Source organism: Bombus flavifrons, chromosome 14 (assembly GCF_040668555.2).
Source record: "Bombus flavifrons isolate JBK064 chromosome 14, iyBomFlav1_principal, whole genome shotgun sequence".
NCBI classification, from domain to species: domain Eukaryota; kingdom Metazoa; phylum Arthropoda; class Insecta; order Hymenoptera; family Apidae; genus Bombus; species Bombus flavifrons.
In genome coordinates, this window is record NC_138455.1 from 8,819,434 (window position 1) to 8,841,812 (window position 22,379).

General features: G+C 38.0%; 1 protein-coding gene and 1 long non-coding RNA gene across 3 annotated transcripts in view; both read left to right on the forward strand.

Annotated features, from left to right (window-relative positions):
* Nucleotides 1-13,138, forward strand: part of LOC138187057 (zinc finger protein rotund) — a 241,965-nt gene extending 228,827 nt beyond the window's left edge. For both annotated transcript variants that reach the window (XM_069127507.1, XM_069127508.1), the window contains exon 6: nt 10,521-13,138. In XM_069127507.1, the coding sequence (XP_068983608.1) occupies nt 10,521-11,669 (1,149 nt within the window). In that variant the 3' untranslated portion in view covers nt 11,670-13,138. The remainder of the gene's footprint in view (nt 1-10,520) is intronic.
* A 1,676-nt stretch (nt 13,139-14,814) lies between these two features.
* Nucleotides 14,815-22,066, forward strand: LOC138187061 (uncharacterized). Its single transcript, XR_011175078.1, has 2 exons — nt 14,815-14,946; nt 15,074-22,066. It is a non-coding gene; the product is annotated as an uncharacterized LOC138187061 (long non-coding RNA).
* Nucleotides 22,067-22,379: the final 313 nt, after the last annotated feature.

A 22,379-nucleotide genomic window follows, 5' to 3' on the forward strand; every position in this document is an offset into this window, starting at 1 on the left:
AACTTGAATACTTTTTAAATTAATTATTAGAAACTTCTAAGGATAAATTTATAGTTATAGTGTAATAATTATGGATTTTGAGTACAACAGAAGATTTCTACTTTTGTTCAAGTGAAATTAGCTTGAATATTTTTTAATTAAATTTTGTTAAATTTCTGGGTGTGAATTTATAGCAATAATACAATAATTATAGATTTCGAGTGCAACGCGAGATTTTTAGTTGAATTCGAATCTTCTCAGTATATTTTGTAAAATTTTTAGTGATGACGAATTTTTTGGGTTACGAAAAAAAACCTTTAGTCCGGTTTGAATTGATTTGTCTTGAGGATCTGTTCAATAGATCTCGTAGAATTTTTAGGGATGACGTTTCTATGCAATAAGAAATCTGTAATTCTTTCCTTTGAATCTCCAAGGGTTTCTTATTTCAGAAATTGAATTTCATTGGCTGTAACTTCGTTAGTAACGTAAAATCGAAGAATTTTGTTAATTATCACGCGGCTTGTACATATCTTATCTAGGATTGCCGAAAATTTCAGCGATGACTCGTCCGGTATAACCTCTCAGGGACGTGTTGGAATTTTCGTAAATTGTTGTGAACACTTTCTGCCAGACGGTTCTTAAATTCGTCTCATAAATTATTCATGCGTATCCTAAACTTGAGAATCTCGAGAACATCGACACCTTCGACTTATTTCTATACAATTAATTGCACCACGGTTATAAAATTAAGCCCATCTCGGGCAATGTTCAACAAACGTGACAAAAGATCAAGGCCCCTTTAAAATCCAATCTCGAAGAATCCTTCTGCTGCGTTTTCATCTTGCACAATTATTCCACGTCGTTTTACCAAATTCTAGTTCATACATCAACGTTGCCACTGAACTTCGTCTCTCGAACGAAATAACTGTTAAAAGGGGGAAGAAGGAGAAACGGGAGGAGAGAAAAAAAATTCCCGCTTTCCTGAGTCGATCGATCAAGCTCCCTAACAGTCATCAAGAGCAGTCTATCCCGAGAAATTACCGCGAACGTGATTTTCTCGGTTCCTTAAGCGTCGCGAGAAGTAAATCGTGGTCGATTAATCAGAGAATTACAGAAGTAACAGCACCGAACCGGCCTCGAGGCCACCGGGCCCGACGTTTCGCAATTAAAAGCGTTAATTTCTCGCACGCTCGCGCGATTTCGGAATTCGTCATTAGTATTTTTCATTTCCGACGCGGCTACCGATCTCGGCTTCTGCGTATCGCCCTAAAAGAAGCTCTTTCGACATCGTGAAACAAACAAGAGATTCTGACTTGATTAAACTCTTGTACAGGATGTCATGAAAATTGTACTACTTCGTGCTTAAGTAATTTTTTATTACAAGTGGACTGGGGATTTTTATGCGTTTATGATCAATTCAAAGGTGTAACAATTGATTAATATGATATTCAAAAATGTATAAAATATTCAGAGTATAGTATACTCGTCGTCAGAAATTTGTAGTAGATGAAACAAATTACCGTCGTATCTTTATTTCGCTTCATAAAAATATGAAATTATATAAAAATCCGCGGTCTAATTATGAGAAACAAGCTAGATATAGGGACGCCGTAGCCTTAAATTCGTGGCGGAGATTAAAGGGAGTCTATGGCTCAAGACAAGATAAAAATAAAGAGCAACAAAATTACATTAAACTGAGAAAATAGTCCACGAGTATCAAGTATTCTTTGAATCAAGGCATATTACGAAAACTATCCAATTGTTAGAAGTTACGCACCTTCATCAGATAAATTACTAATTAATTATAACAACAATCACTGAATGTGCTAAATAGTATTCTCTGAAAAATGATCAGTTATAAAGCTCCATAGATGCTCCATGTTTTCTTGTAATCTGAATATGACGAAAAATCCTCATGTTTCTCTCTCATCGAGTTACTCTTGGTTACTCAAATATTCAATACAATCGAATGACACTCAACTGTAATTCGATATTGCTAAATACTTTGAACATTCTGTTCCTCCGCAATGTTCTACCTTTCCACTGAGATCCTGAGATCTATATATGTCGAATAACATTTCGAATTTAAAAAACCCCTAATTAGTCGATCACATAGTACTCCTTTTCCACTGCAAAGTTTAGTAGAAGAGATACGATAGGATCTTATTTTCTCTATTGGCTACACGTCGAAAGTGAATCGTCTCTAGAGAAGGTTGAAACGAAAAAGGTGCGGTCGAGTGATTTCAAGCTGTCTTTTCAGGGTCACGTCCAAAGACTCCTATCAATTAAAAGTGTCAATTTGTAAGCCAGTGGCGCGTAATTTGCATCGAACGGAACGTCGGCTGTGATTATTTACGAGAAGAGCCTTGGGATCCACTAATCACTCATCCTCGACGACGCAATAATCCACGCGAGAAAAATATTTCGTACAAGAGAAACAGCTGTTACGTACGTTTCTTTTTTTATGCACGAATGTGTCTTCAATACCTTTTTTCACCGTCTACATCGGTTAAAATTCCTCTCAAGTTAAATAATTCTCTCAATTTTCTGCCAACAAGAACAATTTGATATTTGTTCTTCCTTTAATTTCTGTTTTATTAGGTAAAAAATAGCTTTTTTTAACGTAAAATAGTTAATAATAGGATTTTTAGTGGAACAGAGGATTAAGAGTATCTCGAAAGTAAGACGAGGTCTTGAGGGTTAAAAGACGATGAAGGAAGAAATTAGTTCAGCAATAAAGTTCCATCGGTTCCGTGGAAGCGGCGTTAATTAGCTAGTTTACGATTACTTTTCTCTATATCCATGGTTACAGTATTCCTTCCTTTTCAAAAAAACCGCATCAAAAAGTCATTTAAAACTCTAAAAAACAGTACCTTTTTTATTGCATCTATCCAAAAACTTGGCGTGCGATCATCGTGCTATTTTTGATCCAAACTCGTTCTTGTCGATCGTTCAAACAAATAAAAAAGAGACTCTCAAGCACCTCTTCGAAACTAGATAAAAAAAAAGCAAGAGATCCGAGTAAGAGACGTCGGAGAAACACAAAACTCCCATCTTCATTAACAAAGGAAGCGTCATCAAACGAATCAATTTGCTGAAGCCGGGAGTGAAGGGCCATTTCTTTTGTTCTTCCTCTTCGAAGCTCGAGCGTAATCAACGCTCGCGTTGAGCAGTTTTTAATCGACATTCCGCGTGATTCGAGCTGAATTTCCTGCTCGATTCCTTAATCCTTTCGATTAATCGTGGACTGGGACTCGCAACTGGGCCCCTTAGACAAAAGAGAGAGGCACAGAAAAAGGAAGAGAAACAGAGAAGACAAAGTGAAAGAGAGACGATCGCGTTACGTGGGCCCGAGTGCGAACTTGACACCGGCAAGGACGCGTTTCGAAAGGAGGAAATAAAAAATACTGGTCCCAAGCCGTTAAAGGACGTGGTAAGTCAGCTGTTGAAGACGCACGCAACAACGATCACCGAATAAATCACGAGTAAAAGGATCGCAGACGGTGCTGAGTCGAGGTCGAGTCTCTTCGACTTGGGAATTAAGGAGGATCTCGCAAGGATCGCGAACCGACTAACGGGATACTGTATTCCAGATATTTTTTCTTACTTCTTTTCTTTGGAATTTCTTTCTATATTTAATCCTTTAGATACTTGCCTGTTTCACGTTTTATAGACGGAAAGAAAATCTCGTGAAACACGGCTATCGTCGATTCTGTTCTCGAGCAATCGTTACGTTTGCCGTTCACAAGCTACTTTGATCAACTCCATAAATTGAAAAGTACAGAAAACTGATCCTGTTTATAAATAGTATTTCCTTTTTAATTTATCTTAGAATTTACTATTGTTTATATCAACTTCTCGCAATAAATGAATTTTGTGGAAGCACTGACATTATTCGAGGAAGAACATTTCGAAGAAAGTGCCAAAGTCATTTGTTTCTCGAGAAGTAAACATTAACCGTCCACTTATGTAATAAAATTGAGAGATGAAGAAAGAGTAGAGTTGATCAATTTAGTTTCTGAGACTCGTAGAGTAAGATTAGGGGTAACATTTGAGCTGAATAAAAGAATTTTGTTCTATCAAATTCATGAGATCATTATTATAATATCGAGTACCTGTTTGTACCTTTTACATTTCATTGTTTCAAATGAAATAATCATATGTCCTATGGTATTATACATTATATATTATATATGATCTAGAAGCTTGTACCTCGAAAATAGGTACAGTTACGATATGATTTGTTTCGATAACGATATTGTGTTTAAATTTATTGCATTTATGGAAATGTATCTATACTGAAAGGACTAATAAAGTCTCCAACCCGGGACTTCATAGAATCGATACTAGGACCGTTTTCTTGGTTCGCGTTATCGGTGGTTAGATTGGCTTGATTAAAGGAGGTTCGTGATGCAGGGAAGGTTGCATGCTTCTGGTTCTGTTCTACCTGAACGCAACGTCGGTTCTGTTAAGTCAACCCTTGTGTTCCTTCGCCTGCTTTGGTTTGATCAATAATCAGTTTTCTAAGTAGTGCTGATTTATATACGATTCTCGTTTCGATGTACATTCGAAAGATTTGTTCAATTACAAACAACGATATCGAGCGATTACGCTGTTTGTTTTAACGATCTATATGCCGATCTGCATTCTCATTTTCCTACCAAGGTTTATGCAACTTTGTGTTGCACAAGATATAGGAATAGTAACAGATGGCCATATGGAGATCCCCTCGAGGTGCAACAATTATTTTACAAGATGTTACGAGATTCAATATCAGTTCTCTTGATTCTGTTCCAACACCTCACTCGGCGTTAGAATTAATAATCTTTAATGCGTAGGAAAATATACAAAATGTATTTGTATAGCATTGTATTTATTATAGCGTTTATATAAATACTAATTCATTAAGTTCAAGTAGTGATTAAATTTCGTCTCATTTAATAGCACTTTTATACGGCTACAAAGGTTGATACAAATATTATAAATATAAAGGTTTTAAATATTTAGAGCGAAACAGATTTTTATTCAGGTTTCATTACTTTGGTTGTATTCATAAAAATATGAATTTGTATAAAAATCCACGATCCAATGATTATACTTAATCGAAGTAGCCTAATGAGAACGAATGAACACGCATGTATCGTTAGGAAATGATATTCTACATTCTACAAGCGAACCAAACTGGAAAGTAGCTTCCATGGTTTATGAAACAGCCGTCCACCTCTGAAGTCTATTTTACTTCGCCCTACGGCGGTGCATCCCTGAGCCCTTCATCTCTGCGCTGTTCTTCTTCCAATAAGCCTCTCTTGCTCTCCACCCTAGCACCCATATTTTTATCTTTCTCCTGCAATCCTGTAATTCCACGACCTCATCAGCCTGCCTGCCCCGTATTTCTGTAATCGTATTTTCCCTGTACCTTACATCCTGTTGGCCTTTGGTTTATCCATGACTAAAAAAAAAAAAAAAACTACTACACGTCTACGTGTATTCCTCTTTGTGAAACAAAAGAGTCTCATTTAGATACCATATACACTATGGTTCTAAATTCTTGGTTCGATTAAAATCAGCGAGATTCTATGGTTCAAAGTAAGATGAACATATAATAGTAATATCGAAATTACGTTGGTGTTTGTTTTCAAGAAAATCCAGTTTGAAAACTGGTAATGTATGTGGGAATTTATTTAACCTCTACCAGATAGGATTAGATAATCGATAGGAGATCATTCTACACGAGGAAATAAGACGAAAATGTAGAATAAAATTTTTACGCTGAAAGACTCGTTTTCGAGAAAATATGGTTTGATAGCGTACACGCGTATTCGACAAACTTGCAAATTTGATTTTCTCATAAACCAGATCTTAATAGAATGATTCACGCTCAGTTTCGTGTTAGAGTATTGCGTATATTAGAAGCGTTTCCTTAAGTCTCCGTTCACGCACATGAGATTATCAAATGGATCTCGCGCATTCGTTCGTTACGCTTCGCTCGTTCCGAGATTCGCACCGTTCGCTGCCGATCAAAGAAAATTATATAAACGAAATTTTGTTGAATGATGTAAAGGATAGAAGCATTGATTCTTTGGACCAGGAATCTTTCGAATTCCTGAGGAATTTTTAAGGAATTTTTCGATAACGTTCACCTCTGTGACGAATATTATCATCGATGATGGAAACAAATTATGAGTAGACTGCGGATTTTGATCACAGTTCACATATTTTTATAAAACGAATTTCAGAAATTAAATCCATCTGGTAATTTATTTCATTTACTAAAAACTTACGACGAGTACTCCACTTTGGATAATTTATACATTCGTCATCATAAACGCATAAAAATCTGTAGTCTAGTTGTGAGCAATTATGCGTCGAATGAAGTAAACTGGGTTTGAATTAAAGTTATGGATTCGAATCGAGGTCGGCTATTGCTTTAATCTTCGCACTATTGTAATTATCCTCTAATACTATTCTTGAAATGTGCGAGAGAAACGAGAAAAACAGATTTGCATTTATTCTAACGTGTCGCGCTGTTTTTCAACCGTTCGTAATAATATCATGAAGCTATTATCACATCTGAATTAAATATATAAATTAAGTAGACGATAGATGATAGTAATTAGCATTCCGAAAACTCTATTTTTTCGTAATGTATATATCCTCCAGATCACATTAAATTTTTCAAGAATATTAAAACGAATTCAACAAGCACGAGACAAATTTTAATTAGCACACACGACATTGAGCCAAATTTAAAAATAACAGTAGTGAAAGAAATAGTAATATTCATTTCGATGCTTCCATATTTATCACAGCGAACAGAAATACATTTGCATAACATGTGAACTAAAAATCGAATCCTATATCGAACATTCTATTCCATTATACATAGAATATCGTAGCTTGAAGGTTAAATTTCCGATCGAAGACTTCGGGAAGTAGAAGCTTTAGGTACAACAATACTAATCGATTGGTTCTCGTGGTCCGTTCGATTGGATATAAATTATTATCATAACAGTTATAAGAATTCGTAACGGTTCAATCCACGAAAACAAGCTTCCCGCCTGGAGGCTGCTCTGACACTTTTGCTGGACGATGTTGCGACTGACTCGCAGGATAATCTGCTCAAGTTTCTTTTCGGTGACAAGTTTGACCTAATTCGCGACCAGGATTCTTTCGAAGACGACTCTTGGAAACAAGATGACGTTTTTATCTCAAGAAACTCGTTAATCTGGGCGATGATTTTCTGACAAACTTCGAGCGAGACCCATTGAAGTTACCAAGATCGAACTGTTTGAGTTAAATAAGAACTAACGAGCAGGCGCATTATCTAAGAATTATCATAAAACATGTAAAATAGAAACGTGATGTTGCAAAATGAAATCGAAGATATAGGAAGTTCTGTAAGGAAATCAAATAACATGGATCTAGCAGATAAATCATAAAAGAACAGATCTACACCTAAAATATATGGTACGGCTCAAAAGTACTCAGAAACTTGCTTATTTTTTAAACTTGCTTTTTTCATTTTACAGGATGTGTATTATTTGTAGAATTATGGATGAAAGAATTTTCCACCGTCTTACTCTTTATTACAGTTATTCTGTAACACGTTACAGTTATCATGTCGTCATCAAATTGATTTTTGAAATTTAAGCAACCACAAAAATGGCGTTGATTGTTGCAAACTTCGTCAAATTTACGGACTCTTCTCTTTATTACCATTACAGTTATGTACGATAGCATGTTACAACACGATAAAATTGATTTTTAATAGCTATTGTGCAATAACAAAATTGGCGGTCGTAATTCTCAAACATTGTGAAACTTCTTCAAACTGCGAATCGGATGGAGAAGGGTCTTCTAAATGGTTCGAGAAACCAACACTATTAATTCCAGCAGCTATTACTAAAATCAATTTGTACGTCAATGAGTCATGTAGTTAACCTAATCTTAAATTCATACGTACATAGTTCTGCTACAAATTGTTCAAAATTTCGGAGTTGGAAATTCACATATTCTTACTACATGTTAATCAAAGTGTAACATCATCGTCGACCAAATTAAGTAAAAGATCGATTCAGTGCCTTCAAACGAACGTTTTCAGTTTATCCACCGCTCGAGTTTAACTTATCGAATCCAGAAAAGTTGGTTGCGTGTCTCTGAATGATTAAACGCGATTATTAAGCAAGAGCATCGACATGGACAGATCAGTATGATCCTCGGAAGGCCACGGATCGTAGCTGTGATCCCGGGGCGTGGCACAGAGTGATCCGAGAAAGGAATCCGTCGTTTTACGTAACAATCTCGAGCGATCCGCGATCAGCCAGGAAACTGACCGCCTCTACGCCGTTCCTCGCGTGTCCAGGATAGTTTCCACGATTCTTTGCGTCGTCCTGGTGCGATACCCTCCGTCCCCTGATCGTTCACATAGCACCGCTCGACTTCCAAGAAGTTTCGAACACGCATCGTCGTAACTTCAGGATGGAATCTCGTGACCCGAGTAAATTACTTGTTGCTTTCTATCTTTTCTTCCGTGTCTCTCTTAATCTCAATGATCTTCGATGTATCGATACGTCACGTAAGAAAAAAACATGAAAAAATTCATCAAAACGCGAATAATCTTTAATTGCTGTTAAAAAGCGAAATTGCTTGTTATCCTGAAGCTTTCTCTCCTTTACTTCGTGTAGTATATTCTCAATGATTCTTGCTTTATCGATACACGATGAAGAAATCCATCGCGAAACGCGAGACTTGCAAATAAATAGTTTTTAATCACTATGAAAAATGGAATTTAGAGGTGTCAAAAGAATGGACGAAATTGAGGGGACAAGAGTGTAATGAAGATTCGATGGCGTTCAGCATCGCATACCAATGATCTCTAGTCGAGCAGAAATAAAAATTAGGAATGCGGAGCGATATTAGGGAATGAAAGAATGAAACAGCAGAGTCTAATGAGGATTCGGTAGTCTGAACGCCGGTGGAAACCGGTCCGAACAAAAATTGCGAGCCGCGATGGTTCGTGGAATGACCGGAAGCCGCGCGACTTTGTTTCCACGCGAGAAACACCGGCTTGGAATCCGTTTCCTTCTCTGGGTATCAATTAGATCGGACAAATTAGAACACCGGCCGAGTCAATATTGATACCGACAGGAATCAGGAGGAGCGGTAATGAGCGACGTTGCTCTTTTCCTTCGCTATCCTGCATGATGAAGAAGGGGGAACGAAAGAGGAATAAAAAGAAGAAACAAGAGAAAGAAGAAACAAGAGAAAGAAGAAAAAAGAAGAGGTATTTAAGGCTACCGACGAACGAACTACCGTACAAAGAGGAGCCGAGATACACCGAGAGGGGCAGGAACAAAAAGGGGCGGAGAGGAAGGCAAAAGACGGACAGAGATGAAATAAGAAGACATGGAAGTGGGGAATTAAGAGAGAAAAAGAGGGAGAAAGAGAGATATCTCTATGCGGTAGCTAAAGCCAGTCAGTCAGGTATGCCTGGAGGCTAGGCCATGATAGACAAGGTCATCCTCTCCCCGGTTTACACGTATGCTGTGGCTACTGCCAGTCCTCGTTTACATTTATTTATTTATAAATATACCGCGGCTCTCGGCTAATGCGCCGTCTCCAAGAGAGAGGAGGAGGAAGCAGAACGACCGGCCACACGGATGGAAGGAGACCGGACTGTCCAGACGACGATGGAACCCCTTCACCTGTAGATCGGCTCTCTTTCATTATTCGGTTAATCGCGGCGCAATAGACGCCGCGAAAAAGGCTACCGCCGTTACACGTTTCTGAGGATATAACTTTTTTCAATGCAGTTCCGAAGTTCCAGCGGTAGACTTTGAGCTGGTGCTCAAAGTGTTTCCAGTTCTATCGTTGACTGATTAGATTAGATAGATTTTAATTGGTTCCATTAGGATTTTCAATTAAATGCAACTTTGTATGTTACATTTTCCCGTTTACGTTCCTATAAAATAGAATTTTATGTCCACTACATAAATATGTTCAAGATTTCTGCAGCTCCAGCGGTAGATTAACTCCTTGATGTTGAATGGAGCTTCCGGTTCTGTCGACAATTCATGGAATAAATGAATTTTAATTAGGCCTATTAGGTTTTTCCACCAACTGAAGCTTTGTATATTATAGTTTCTCTTTCACATTCACATTTAGCCTTTAAGAAGAACATTTGTAGAAATTCGTAATTGTATGTGATATTATAACTGGTTGAAAAAATCGAATAGATCGATGAATACTTATGCGTCCTACCGTAAATGTATTCAATCTTCCAATGTCTATTTTTACTTTTACATTTAGAGTAGCAAAAAAAGATATTTATATACTGTCGTATTTATTACAGTATTTATATACTAATTAATTAAGTCCAACTATATGAAACTTTGTATCATTTAAATGCTAAATAAAACGCTTTATAAGTAGAAAATAAGAATATGTGCAAATACTCTTTGCGGCTACCGTATATTTTCCAAACCCTCTTAAAATTTAGGATAATAAGTTAACCTAAAATGGTATCTATTTGTGACTTGCAGATCTTCGGTAGCAAGGCGGACCTGCAGCTCCACACGCAGATCCACATGCGCGAGGCGAAGCCGTACAAATGCACCCAGTGCTCGAAGGCGTTCGCGAACTCCTCGTACCTGTCCCAGCACACCAGGATCCACCTGGGCATCAAGCCGTACCGCTGCGAGATTTGCCAGCGGAAGTTCACCCAACTGAGCCACCTACAGCAGCACATCCGCACGCACACCGGTGACAAACCGTACAAGTGCCGGCATCCAGGCTGCACGAAGGCGTTCAGCCAGCTGAGCAACCTACAGAGCCACTCCCGCTGCCACCAGACCGACAAGCCGTACAAGTGTAACTCCTGCTACAAGTGCTTCTCCGACGAGCCCAGCCTGCTCGAGCACATACCGAAGCACAAGGAGTCGAAGCACCTTAAAACGCACATCTGCCAGTACTGCGGCAAGAGTTACACCCAGGAGACGTATCTGGCGAAGCACATGCAGAAACATGCGGAGAGGACGGACAAGAGACCGCCGATAATCGGTACGGGGCTCAGGCCGTCGATCCACGCAATGGCGGCTCATCATCAAGACCACTATTGGCCGAAAGTCAGCCCAGATTCGGTGATCAGCGATCTACACGACCGACTGCCTCATCACCACACCGACTACCATCAAAATCAGAACCCGGAGATGCTATTACCTGGCCACGGACACCGTGGCGAGTCCATCGAGAACGATTCGAGGCAACAGACCCCTCAACCGGGCGCCAACCATCACCCAAACAGTAGCTCGGCATTTACGCCGATCTCGTCGATCTCGATAAATTCCATCTCCTCCATGCAACATCCACTGAATCCACTGAACCATTTGCACTACCCTGGCAGCCATCATCCAGCCTCCAGGCCGTACCTCTACGAGGCCTTCAACACAACGCAGAAATCCTCGCCAGCGTCATCCTCGTCTGGGGTCACGTCAGGCACGACCAGCAACCAGAACGCGACCTCCTTCCCAAACCAGTTGATCAGCCTCCATCAAATTAGGAACTACGCGCACCAACCCAACCTTGGAAATCTCGGGAACTTGGGAAACCTAGGGAACCTGAGCAATCTGAGCAACTTAAGCGCGACAATGGAGAGCCACGCTCTCCTTGGTGGACTTAAGGAGAAACAGTAACTCCGGCTGGTCGCGGAGACTAGGAACAAAAACTATTTGCTACTTCTCCTCGATTTCTTTTCTTCTTCTTCGTCTATACCTGTACCTCATCCCTATGTCCTATTTTTCCCGCGATCTTTACAGGGTCCAGGATGTTTGTATGATATTTTACATCACGTTATGAGTTTGTCCGAAAAGGAAACGCCTATCGAACATTTGCTGCTCCTACGTTTCGCCCTTATACTTCTTTTAGCATTTAATTTCTATGGGACATTCTGAAAACTGTTTACGGTGTGTGCATGCAGCCTGATCAAGAGTGATTTTGAGTAGGGTTCCTGTCTTTATTTAGGATGGTGCTGGGGGTAGTTATTCGCTGTGCGATAATAGTCAGTTTGTAAAACAACAATTGTATATTTTTATACATTTTGGTTTAACAGGAATCGCTTACACGTATAAGCATAAATATACATGAATATATATCTCGAAGATGAGATACCTATTTAAAAAGAAATACTGCGTTTTGTTTACTCTTTAAACGATCTTTTTCGTTAGTTAATGAGAACTATGGAAAACAGACCCATTTACGTAAATCTAAATAATTGAAAATAACGAATAATATATAAAATATTCTATATTTGGAAGATCAGATAACTTAAAGGAAAAAATTCTTCATTTTCTTGTTCAACTTTAAACGATTTTATTTCATCAAATAACAGCCTGGAACTGTTAATGAAAACGATCGCAAACGTATCTAAACAGCGAAAGATCGACGACTCGATCAAAAAAGAAGTACCCTACCGTTATTTCCATCGAGGAACATTAATCTTGTCGAAAAACATTTCACGAGTCGAGTGCAAATCGATTTGGCGACTTTTAATCGTTTCAATGCTACTGGCCATTCATGCATGAAGCACAAATATTAGAAAGTACCCTGTTCGATGTGGCATCGATCGGGTAACTTCCTATCGATCCGCCGAGAATCGGCAAAATCGATTTGCGATCGAAGTCCTCCCAATATAACCAAGCGTTTAACCACGACGCTGATTAACTTTCACGTTCGTAGTTAGCTTGAAAATAACTTGGAACGATAATCGACGAGCATGTTTCTCGATGTTCCCTCCGATTATCCATGGCGAATAGCCATCCGACTATCCTGAACTCTCCACTCGAATTTACCACATTTCCTAGCAAAACTACTTTCGAGAGACGTCCTCCTTCAGTTCCAAGCGAATACTTTCATCCTCCCGCTGCAATCCACCCCGGAGATCTCCTTAGGTTAACGTTCTACTTCAAGTTTAACAGTCCTCCTAAGTCTTCTTTTCTTTCTATTGATACTTAATCATCCGTTGGTCCCATCGATTTATGGTGTTACTGATATTGGAGAGTGGTTTTAATCTGGCTGAATTTTGTAGTTTGAATAAGGTTTTGTTATTATGAAAGTTGTACAGTGGGGTTATTTAGCGAAATTTAGAAATCTTGGGCTTGTTTAACTCGGATTTTCGTAATTTCGTTGGATCGGTGATTTGTGGTAGATTTTTTGGTATTTATTTTGCAAACAATGTTGTGGTTTTGTTACACGTATTTTATATACGTAGCATGAATATTAAATATTTTTCGATGTGACTGCTTCCTTTTTTTTTTATTTATTAATTCATTGCTATAGAATGCATTAGTGTATGATCGCGTAGCACTGTACGACGAGAATATCGTATAGATGTACAAAGAATCACCTCGGAGATTATCTTATCCTTCCAGAGGACGAATTCAAAGCGATAATTTCCCAGGAATTTAGAAAATAGTTCTAAAAATTGCAATCATCACGAAACCAATCACTTTTTGAAACTCGTCCTGTACATTCAACGAAAAAACCTTGTGAAGTAGCAGAAACGTAGTTTAAAAGCAATTATTTCGTAGATCAACACGTGCAATCCGTTTCATTCAATTTTCATTACATTTTCTATTGCAAAGGTCTCTTAATTGGTATCATTGAGGTTCATGGCAATTTCGAATTGGATTATCTAATATTGAAAACGTAACGGACAACGTAGAATGCGAAATTAAAAATCCTAAATTTTAGTAATCCAACGTGAATCATAGTCATTTATGATGCAACGATACTATTCGAAGATTAATTTTTAACAGACATTTTTGGTTCATAGATAGCTATGATAGCTATCATAGATAGCTATATTAACTATGAATAGTTAACTATCTATGACATAAAACAATACAGAAACTACGAATTGAAATTAAAAAAAAATACTTTGAAATTAAATATTTAATTAAATTTACCTACGATCTAATAATACCAATTGGGGCTTGAAACTCGAAAATCGCTTGAAAGTCTCGTCCACGAAAAATGAGTATAATCGGCGAGAATCGATGGGACCGCGGTTAGTTCAGTTCTTTTCGTGTTCCTGCCTCCCAGGAGCATCGTACGTAAGAGGGAATAGCAAAGCCAGGAGAAATCGTGTCGTGGAGTAGAGCTATTTTCCAAGGGGTGGCTCGCCCCCTGGAACCGGTGCGGGGGGATGGGCACACCTTTCTAGGTCGAGTGGACGTTTCGTTCGCAACGGGATAATTAACGAAGCGAATGTGTGTGTTTGTGTGTGTGTCTGAGCATGCCAGAAACTCTTCTGTGTATGTGTGTGCATGTGTCTGTGTATGTAGTTAGGCGAGTGGGTGATAGAGGAGAAGAAAAAGAGATAGGTGAATGGATAGTGAAGGAAAAGGAAAAGAGTTGGACGAGTGGGTGGCAGAAGAGAACGAAAAGAGATAGACAGGTGGGTGATGAAGGAAGAGGAAAAGAGTTGGGCAAGTGGATGGTGAAGAAAAAGGAAAAGAGTTGGGCGAGTGGATTTTAAAGGAGAAGGAAAAGAGATAGGTGAATGGATAGTGGAGGAAAAGGAAAATAGTTGGGCGAGTGGGTGGTAGAGGAGAAGGAAAAGACAAAAAAAAGTGGGAGTCGAAGCATCACACGCACCATTTAAATAGGAGTTACACGCGTACATATACATTACATGAGGGCACAAATCGTGTGAATAGCTTTTTTTCAGCGAGAAAAAGGAGAGGCGCGAGTGAGTGAGGGTGCAAGAGAGATTTAGGGTAGGTCGACGACAGTGCCACGAAATAATAAATGCGAAAGTAACGGAGATAATAGGGAATTAAAAAGGGAACGAGGAGCAGAGAGAAAGGGGAGAGAGAGAGGGAGAGAGAAAGAGTAGGCGAGCATGTAAGAAGGGGTAAGATAGGGTTAGAACGCGAGCAACCATACAGGCGCACAGAGAAAAAGAAAACGGTACGGAGAACCTCCATGTACATAGTTATTATACATATAAATATATAAATATATAAATATAAATAAATGAATAAATAAATATTATATATTATTATTATTAATTAATTAATTGATCGATATTCGGTAGGTGCGTAAGGGAAAAAAAGAGAGCAAGAGGATATAGACTCTACTGAAGATATTCTAAGTACCTTGTCTAACACGAATATAATTAAAGAAGTGAAAACCGTATGAGTGAAATAAAGGGAATGAATGGGAGAATGTTCGAATAAGAGTGAAGTTAAAAGAAAAAGCAAGCAATCGTTGCCCAAAGTTATTTACGATAATTTTTCTTTCTCTTAAGAGCGCGTTTCCGTTCTACGAAACCGCGGTACGATCAACCTTGGCGATCGGTCCTTTCTCTACTTATCACGCCGTTATTTCTTTTCCTTTCATTTCGATAGTCTATAAAATGAAGATCATTGATCGTCGTGGCTTATCGAGCCCGGTTATTTAGAAAAATTTGAGACGTACGAAAATTCGACGTGTGCCGAATGAAAAGAGAGAAGAACACACGTGTACTGTAGATAATTTCTTGTTACGGCGCCGCCGATGTCTCGTTTCGTGGCTCTCTTCTTAATCGGTTTTGATCGATCCGCGAGGTGCAGGGCTATAAAAAGATTTCTCTTTTATTTTTATCATTTTCTAACTGAACTCTAACTCTTTTTACTTTCTTGTCGTTTTTACGTCCATTACTTCCTTTTCTACGAATGAACCTTATTCTATTTTAAGGTCCATCTTCCTTATAGACAGAAAAAAAGAAATAAATAAAAAGGAAGTGAGACACACGAGACGCGACACGTCGGCGCTTCACCTGTGCTCAAGTTGTTTAAAACTATTAGTTTGTTAACTAAGAAGCGAGAGAGGTTGGAAGAAAGAGAGGGAGAGAGAGAGAGAGAGAGTGAGTTTGAAAGAGAGAGAGAGAGAGTGGGTTTGAAAGAGAGAGAGGATGAACGAAAGACTGGAATGAATGAGAAAGAGTAAACGAGAAAGTGTTAATTAATAATTCCGCGTGAAAAGCGGAGCCCGATCGCGGTCTCTCGTTTCGTTCGACGTTTGTTCTTTCTCGTTTATTTCAAGATCGACTTATGATCGTCGACAAGGAATAAACGATTCAAACATAGTAGATTGTTAAATGAATGTGAAGCAAAGAGAACAGGAGAACGTCGAAGAAAGCGCGCGAGAAAAATCGTAGAACAAAAGGGGCGGTTGTATTCGGGCAAAAAATACTGAAAGGAAAAAAAAACACGAGAGCAATCGTCTTTTTTTTTCTTTTTTGTTCGTTGATAACGAAATTGAACACGAGGGTGAGGGCGGGGACGGGGCGAGAGTGGAGGAATTTGTTTTTTTTTTTTAATTCGGGGGTTGTGGGTGGTTATAACGAGCGTTGTCGTCTTCGTCAGGTCCCCCCGCGCTTTAATTGTGATCTTTTTTTTGTGTCTACCCTTTAGTTTCCATTTGATGATTATTTTATTATTATTTTATTAATATTATTATTATTAATATTATTATTATTATAATTATGATTTCGTTTAATAAACTGTCACATTAAAAGACAAACGTCTGACTTGGCGGAGGAAGTGACAGACTGGTAGTGTTCTTCTGTCACGTCATCATCTTCCTCCCCTGAGACTACCACCAGCCCCCACCAATTCGAAGAACCCTCTCCTTTCTCTTCTTCACGAACATAAATCGCGTGAAGGAACTCCTTATCCCTAAGTAAGTTTCTTTTCTCATATTTCTCTTAGGAAACAGAGGTTCTTCCGTTTTATTCTATTATATTTTTAACAACGCGAATTTGATTTACAGATTGAAGTCACAGAGTTGATTCTAGATAGTTTCTCGTCGTAGAAGGACCTAATCTCAAAAAATCTTTTCCCCCCTTTGTCTTCCACGATAGATTTTTCCACTTGTTCTTCTCTTTTTAGTTGTCTTCTCATCGTTGTACTTACTACTAGTTTGCTCTCTGTTCTGTTTTTCCATTATCTTTTTCTTTCCTTTTCCTTTTTTTCTTTTTTTCTTTTTTTTCTTTTTTTTTTGATGATAAAATCTGCAGTGAGATGCCGTCCATTATGCTTTCGGAAACTAACGAAGATTACCAAGGGACGCGGAGGATCGATCGTTCGCCAGTGCAAGTTCCTCAAGCTCGTTGATTTCGAGTCGACGAAAAATGGAATTCCTTTCTCGTGTCTTGTGGGTTTTTACGCGAATTACGCGTCGATCTTTGCGGATAACGATAAAAATCGGCCACGACAAAAGGCAATTTCACAATACATCGGAGAATTCATTTTTCATAAACTTAGGGTATCGCCATTAACGTTGAAATTAATATTTCTTGAAGTACTAGGACTGTTAATAGATGCTTCACGAGTAAGACGAATAAGCTGTAAGCGTTCGCTCGTTTGTTTTCGTTCGTAGTTGTAGAAGCGAAAATTGTTAAATTCTTTGTCGTTGTACCATTTGAAAAATACGATACTGTTGAAAGGTTAAATTTTAATAGAATGTAGATAAAGAGTCTTTAGAATCGTAGAATATTTTTCTTCTAAGGAATGATTAAGAATTTACATTGAATGTATCAATCGCTTGCGGAACCATCGATCCTTTCGATCCTCACGTACAATCAGTTCCTTTCAATAAAATTTGTTCATTTTCTGGCAATGAATAACTGACGCAAACAAAATGATAAATCGTCGAGTCATGTACAATACGTGAATTGGTCTGCCAAAAGAACAGATGGAGAACAAAAATGATTGGAATGCTTGCGGTCTTTCGAAGAATAAACAAATTACCGCTCATTCAATAAAAAAATTTTATTTGACAATAAAAAGTTACAAACTTTGCTGATTTTCTTTTTTCCTGTAGCATTATGAAGATTAAATTAATGGATAGACTTTTTCACAAGGCCACAGGCATGTTCTTAATCGAAATCTCTTTATGGTTCCACACCGGGTCCCTTTAACCCTGAAACGTAAATTCATTCAGTCTTCGCTGTTTTCGCTGTTTTAATACTATGTACATACGCATTTAAAATTTCAAATTTTCTTAATAGAATAAAACGTGATAGTTTCATCGAATATTTCAGAACATTCTTTTGTAAAAAGTTATTGTTGAAAATCTTGGGTGTAAGAAGGTTAGGCGAAAGTACGCAATGGTTGAAGAAAGTGTTTGAATATTTACCGTAGAAAACTTCTATGCATAGAATTACGCATGTTACGTATGTTATGTATATAATAAGACAATTCAAGTTTCATAATTGATTAAGTTACAATTTTATTCTCTGTTACGATACGTTTTCACGATTTGGAAGCAAAAGAGATTTCTTTACAACAATAGATACAACCACTATTTTGACTATTTAAATTTTATTCTACGCTCTCTGCGAAACATATATTTGCACATATACACGTACAGTTTCCATGTACATTTCCAAATTTGTTTCACACTTTATCACCAGTATAGTTATAATAGTCATATCTTATTACGGTACTAATGAAATTCTAAAATGTTCCCTAGACATATAACACATGAGACACATATAACACAATATTCATAAAACATTTCTACAAGTATTCGAACACTTTCTCGGACCACTGTATTGATCTTCTCGATTGTGATAATGATTTTCTTGACTGAGAGATGAGAATTGGAAAGACTGGTTACACTTTGTTTTACCTTTAATTGAATCGTTAGCGACGTAGTGGATCGAGAAAATTGCGAAACGTTTCTTGATCGATTGGCGGGGGGTGGAAAATGGAGTAGGCAATAGTTGCGAGGCGACAATGGGAGACTCTACTTCTCTTTATTATCTGCGGATTATCCGATCGATTCCTTTTGATTACCACGTTATGTAGCGATTACCGAACGAACAATAAATGTAATAACTTTATCCGTAATCCATTGCCCACGGATCTGCTCGATATTTATCGAATTCTTCAGGGTTAAAGCGACTGAGTATCTTCTTAAAAGCGTTTCTACGAAACCATACTCGTTGTATAATCGTCAATTTCGCGAAGAGAGAAAGGGTTACAAGCGTAACGAACACGTGCGTGTCTGCGTGTACGACTGGGTAATAAAATAAACGACCGTATAAATGAAGATGTATGATAGAAACGAAAGTGCAAAAGAGCGAAAGAATGTCGAAAAGATGGAGAGACTCACATAGGCAACGTAAGGAAAACAATATATTGATTATATTGCGTGGTACGAACAGAACTGTGATATTTTATTGTATAAATTTACGGAGGACAAAGAAAAAAAAAAAAGATGAAGAAGATGAAGAAAAAAAAAAATATGAAGAACAAATCTCTAAACGGATATACTTATACGGTAGTAGAAACGCGCGCGGGATATTACTGTATTTTACAAAGAAGTGCATCCTTAAGCCATTTAAAAGAAAAGAAAAGAACAAAAAAAAAAAGAGGGAAAAAGAGAAAAGGGGGAAAAAAAGAGAAAAGGGAGAAGAAAACGGACGCGATCATACGCAATAGCGTGCGCGCGTCTAGGCCGGGTATCCCTTTTCGAAGATTGAGTTTCACGTCAGCTTCCGCTTTACGTACGAACCGCCTCGCGGAAGCTCTCGCGGGGGCAAATAACCAAAGGAGCTTCTGTAATAATTAACGAAGAAAAGCTTCTCAAAGAGTTGAATCGAAGAATTAAAACGACGCCCTCTGTCCGGTCCATTCTCAGCTTTAAAAGGAATACCCGGCGATTTTCGGGCCAATCGTGAAGCCCTAGCGTCTAATCGTTTCCTGTTTGTAAAGTATATATATAGATATATAATATAGATATATTATATATGAATTAAATGTTTGATAAGAGAGAAAGAGAGCGTGAGAAGGAAGTGAAAGAAGCGAAAGTGCGATACGATGAACCGATCAAGATCCGATTGCAACGTTATTCGTGAACGATTTTAAAACAGACATACTCAGATGCATACACGTGGTCTCGTGCATACAGACATCTACATACACACACACACACACGCACACACACACACTCTGTTTAATAGTTTATATAGAGTAAGTAAAATACGCTGAATTACATCTGTAAAGTCTCGAACGGAAGATCACATTTTTTCGCGTTTACTCTAATCGTCCCTCGCCCGAGCCCCAAGAATAAAAATGGAGAAAGAATGTCGAAGAATACCGTGTTTCCTAATCCCCTGCCGATCGAGAAAACCTGAGAGACAGAGAGAGGGGGAAAGTGAATGGAATGATTCGAAGGCATAGAGAAATTGACTGATTCGGTTTTAATGTTGCTGTAAAATCTCGTAAATTTGCAAGGGGCGGTATTTTTTACTTTCGTTTGAATTACGAATAGCATCGGTGTGAAATATTTCCAGTAATTTTAAGAAATTATATAGACAGTTTTTAATGAATATCATGTTCTATAACAATTTTCTTTTTTGTTTTTGTATTTCTAATATAGATGCAAATTAAAAATAGAAACTTACAACGAACAGAATGCAAGAAAGATTTTATGGAAAAGCGGGTAAGGATAATGCAAGTTTTGAAATTTGAAAAGTAAAGTTTGCGATGTTTTACAGCGATATTATTTAAGAGTACGACGAATGAAACGAAATCAGGTGTTACTACAAATTACGTAGAAGAGAAGAGGAGGTGACAACGTAAACTGCGACCGGTGAATTCTCAGACAAAGATCACGGGAATTCGATGCCCGTTTGGAAATGCTTAAACAGCGAGGAATACTTCGACGATGCTTGGAGAGAAGAAATTTTACAATTTTTCCTTGACATGAGAAACATCCGCTGGCCGCTGAGTGACGGAATATTTTAATAAACGAAGGGGAAATCCACCTGAATTTCGCTCCAATCCGTCTAACGTGAATCTCCACGGTGTATGTAATAATTTTTCCTTAATAAAACACATTGGTTAAAAGCCAAAAGTACTCCATAATCTTAAGAAAATGAAAAACCATTAATAAACAGAGAAACCGTCACAGAAAAATTCTATACAATCCACGATCCTTAAATCTGAATCCTTTCATAATCCAAAGTAAGTACCTCCAGTGCACGTTGTTCTTAATCAGAAAATAAATAAAAATAACTTTGCGAAAGGTAACAAAAAAATTTACGAAACATGCTCTCGAAGTGTTCCACGAGACTGAAAGACCTGAAAATTTAAATAATCAAAGTCTTTCGTGTTCACCGTGTCGCAGTCTACATCCACACAACCAATTTCATCCCCTAACGACATCGCCCGCAAGAACTTGTCGTTCGAACGCAAAATCCAGTAATTTTCTGATCCCTGGAACGATGCGAAAAATCAGGAACCATTCTCCACGATAGATAGATCATAAAACGAGAGGAACAGTGACGAAACTCGTGCTATTAATTAATAAACCGTCGGCGTGTACGCATGAACGTGATACAACGAACCGAGACGATCATCGTTCCACTAAACGTTTTGAATATTATAAAAATAGAAAAAGAAAAAAAAGAGAGATCATGGAACGTTGCTCGTCCTGAAATAAGAAACGATCGCAGACTGAATAAAAAGAGAGGAACCGTGCGTTTTTCGTTTTCTTTCTAACGCGAGCACGACAACGGTACAAAAGAATTAAAAACTAAATAAAGGGAAGAAAATGAGAAAACGAAGATGAAGATGCTCGTGCGTTCTCGTGAAGCGAAATTCGTACAAGGAACCGGGTTCTTTTCAATGATCCAAAGGTTTCGTGATAGTCTTTATAAAAATCGTTGAACAAAAGCTCCTGGAGAACGTTTTTCTGTACGAATTTCGCGAGAGAAGTCTCATTGGTTGCAGCGAATCCTGTTCGAGGACGAAGAACGACGATCTGCGAAGGAGTTAATGGAATTTACAAGGGACTATAGAGGAACATCGAATAGCGGATGCGTCTTTCTTGGTCCTTGATCGTCTGGTGAAGCAAAGTATCGCAAAAAATGGAACCGGTGTTGTATTCATAATCGATTTTCAGAGTTTTTCGCGACCATTTCTTCTTGATCCCCTCTGTCTCGCGAAGACAGACCTTGTAAAACAAGCCCCCAATCATCGACACTAACTGTTCGTCCTTTTTAACAAATATAACAAAACTTACGTCTTACTAATCGAGATCGGCAATCCGGAAAGCCATAGCAGTTAATTTTTAATTTATAGATCAATGAAATTAGAGAGTTCAGCCATTTTGACCATTGATAGAACTGCTACGGTATTCTGTGTTTGCAAAGTGTTTCATAATTCCTTTCCAAATGATTTTCACTTCAAAATATCTTTAGGCATATTTTTATCCCAATTTTAACAAAAGGGATAATTTTATTTAATGTAGAGATAATAAAGGAAATTTTAATTTATTAATTTGGTGTTTCAATGGAGAGAAAGGGTTAATTATTATTTTCTTTTTTCTTTTTAATTAAAATGATA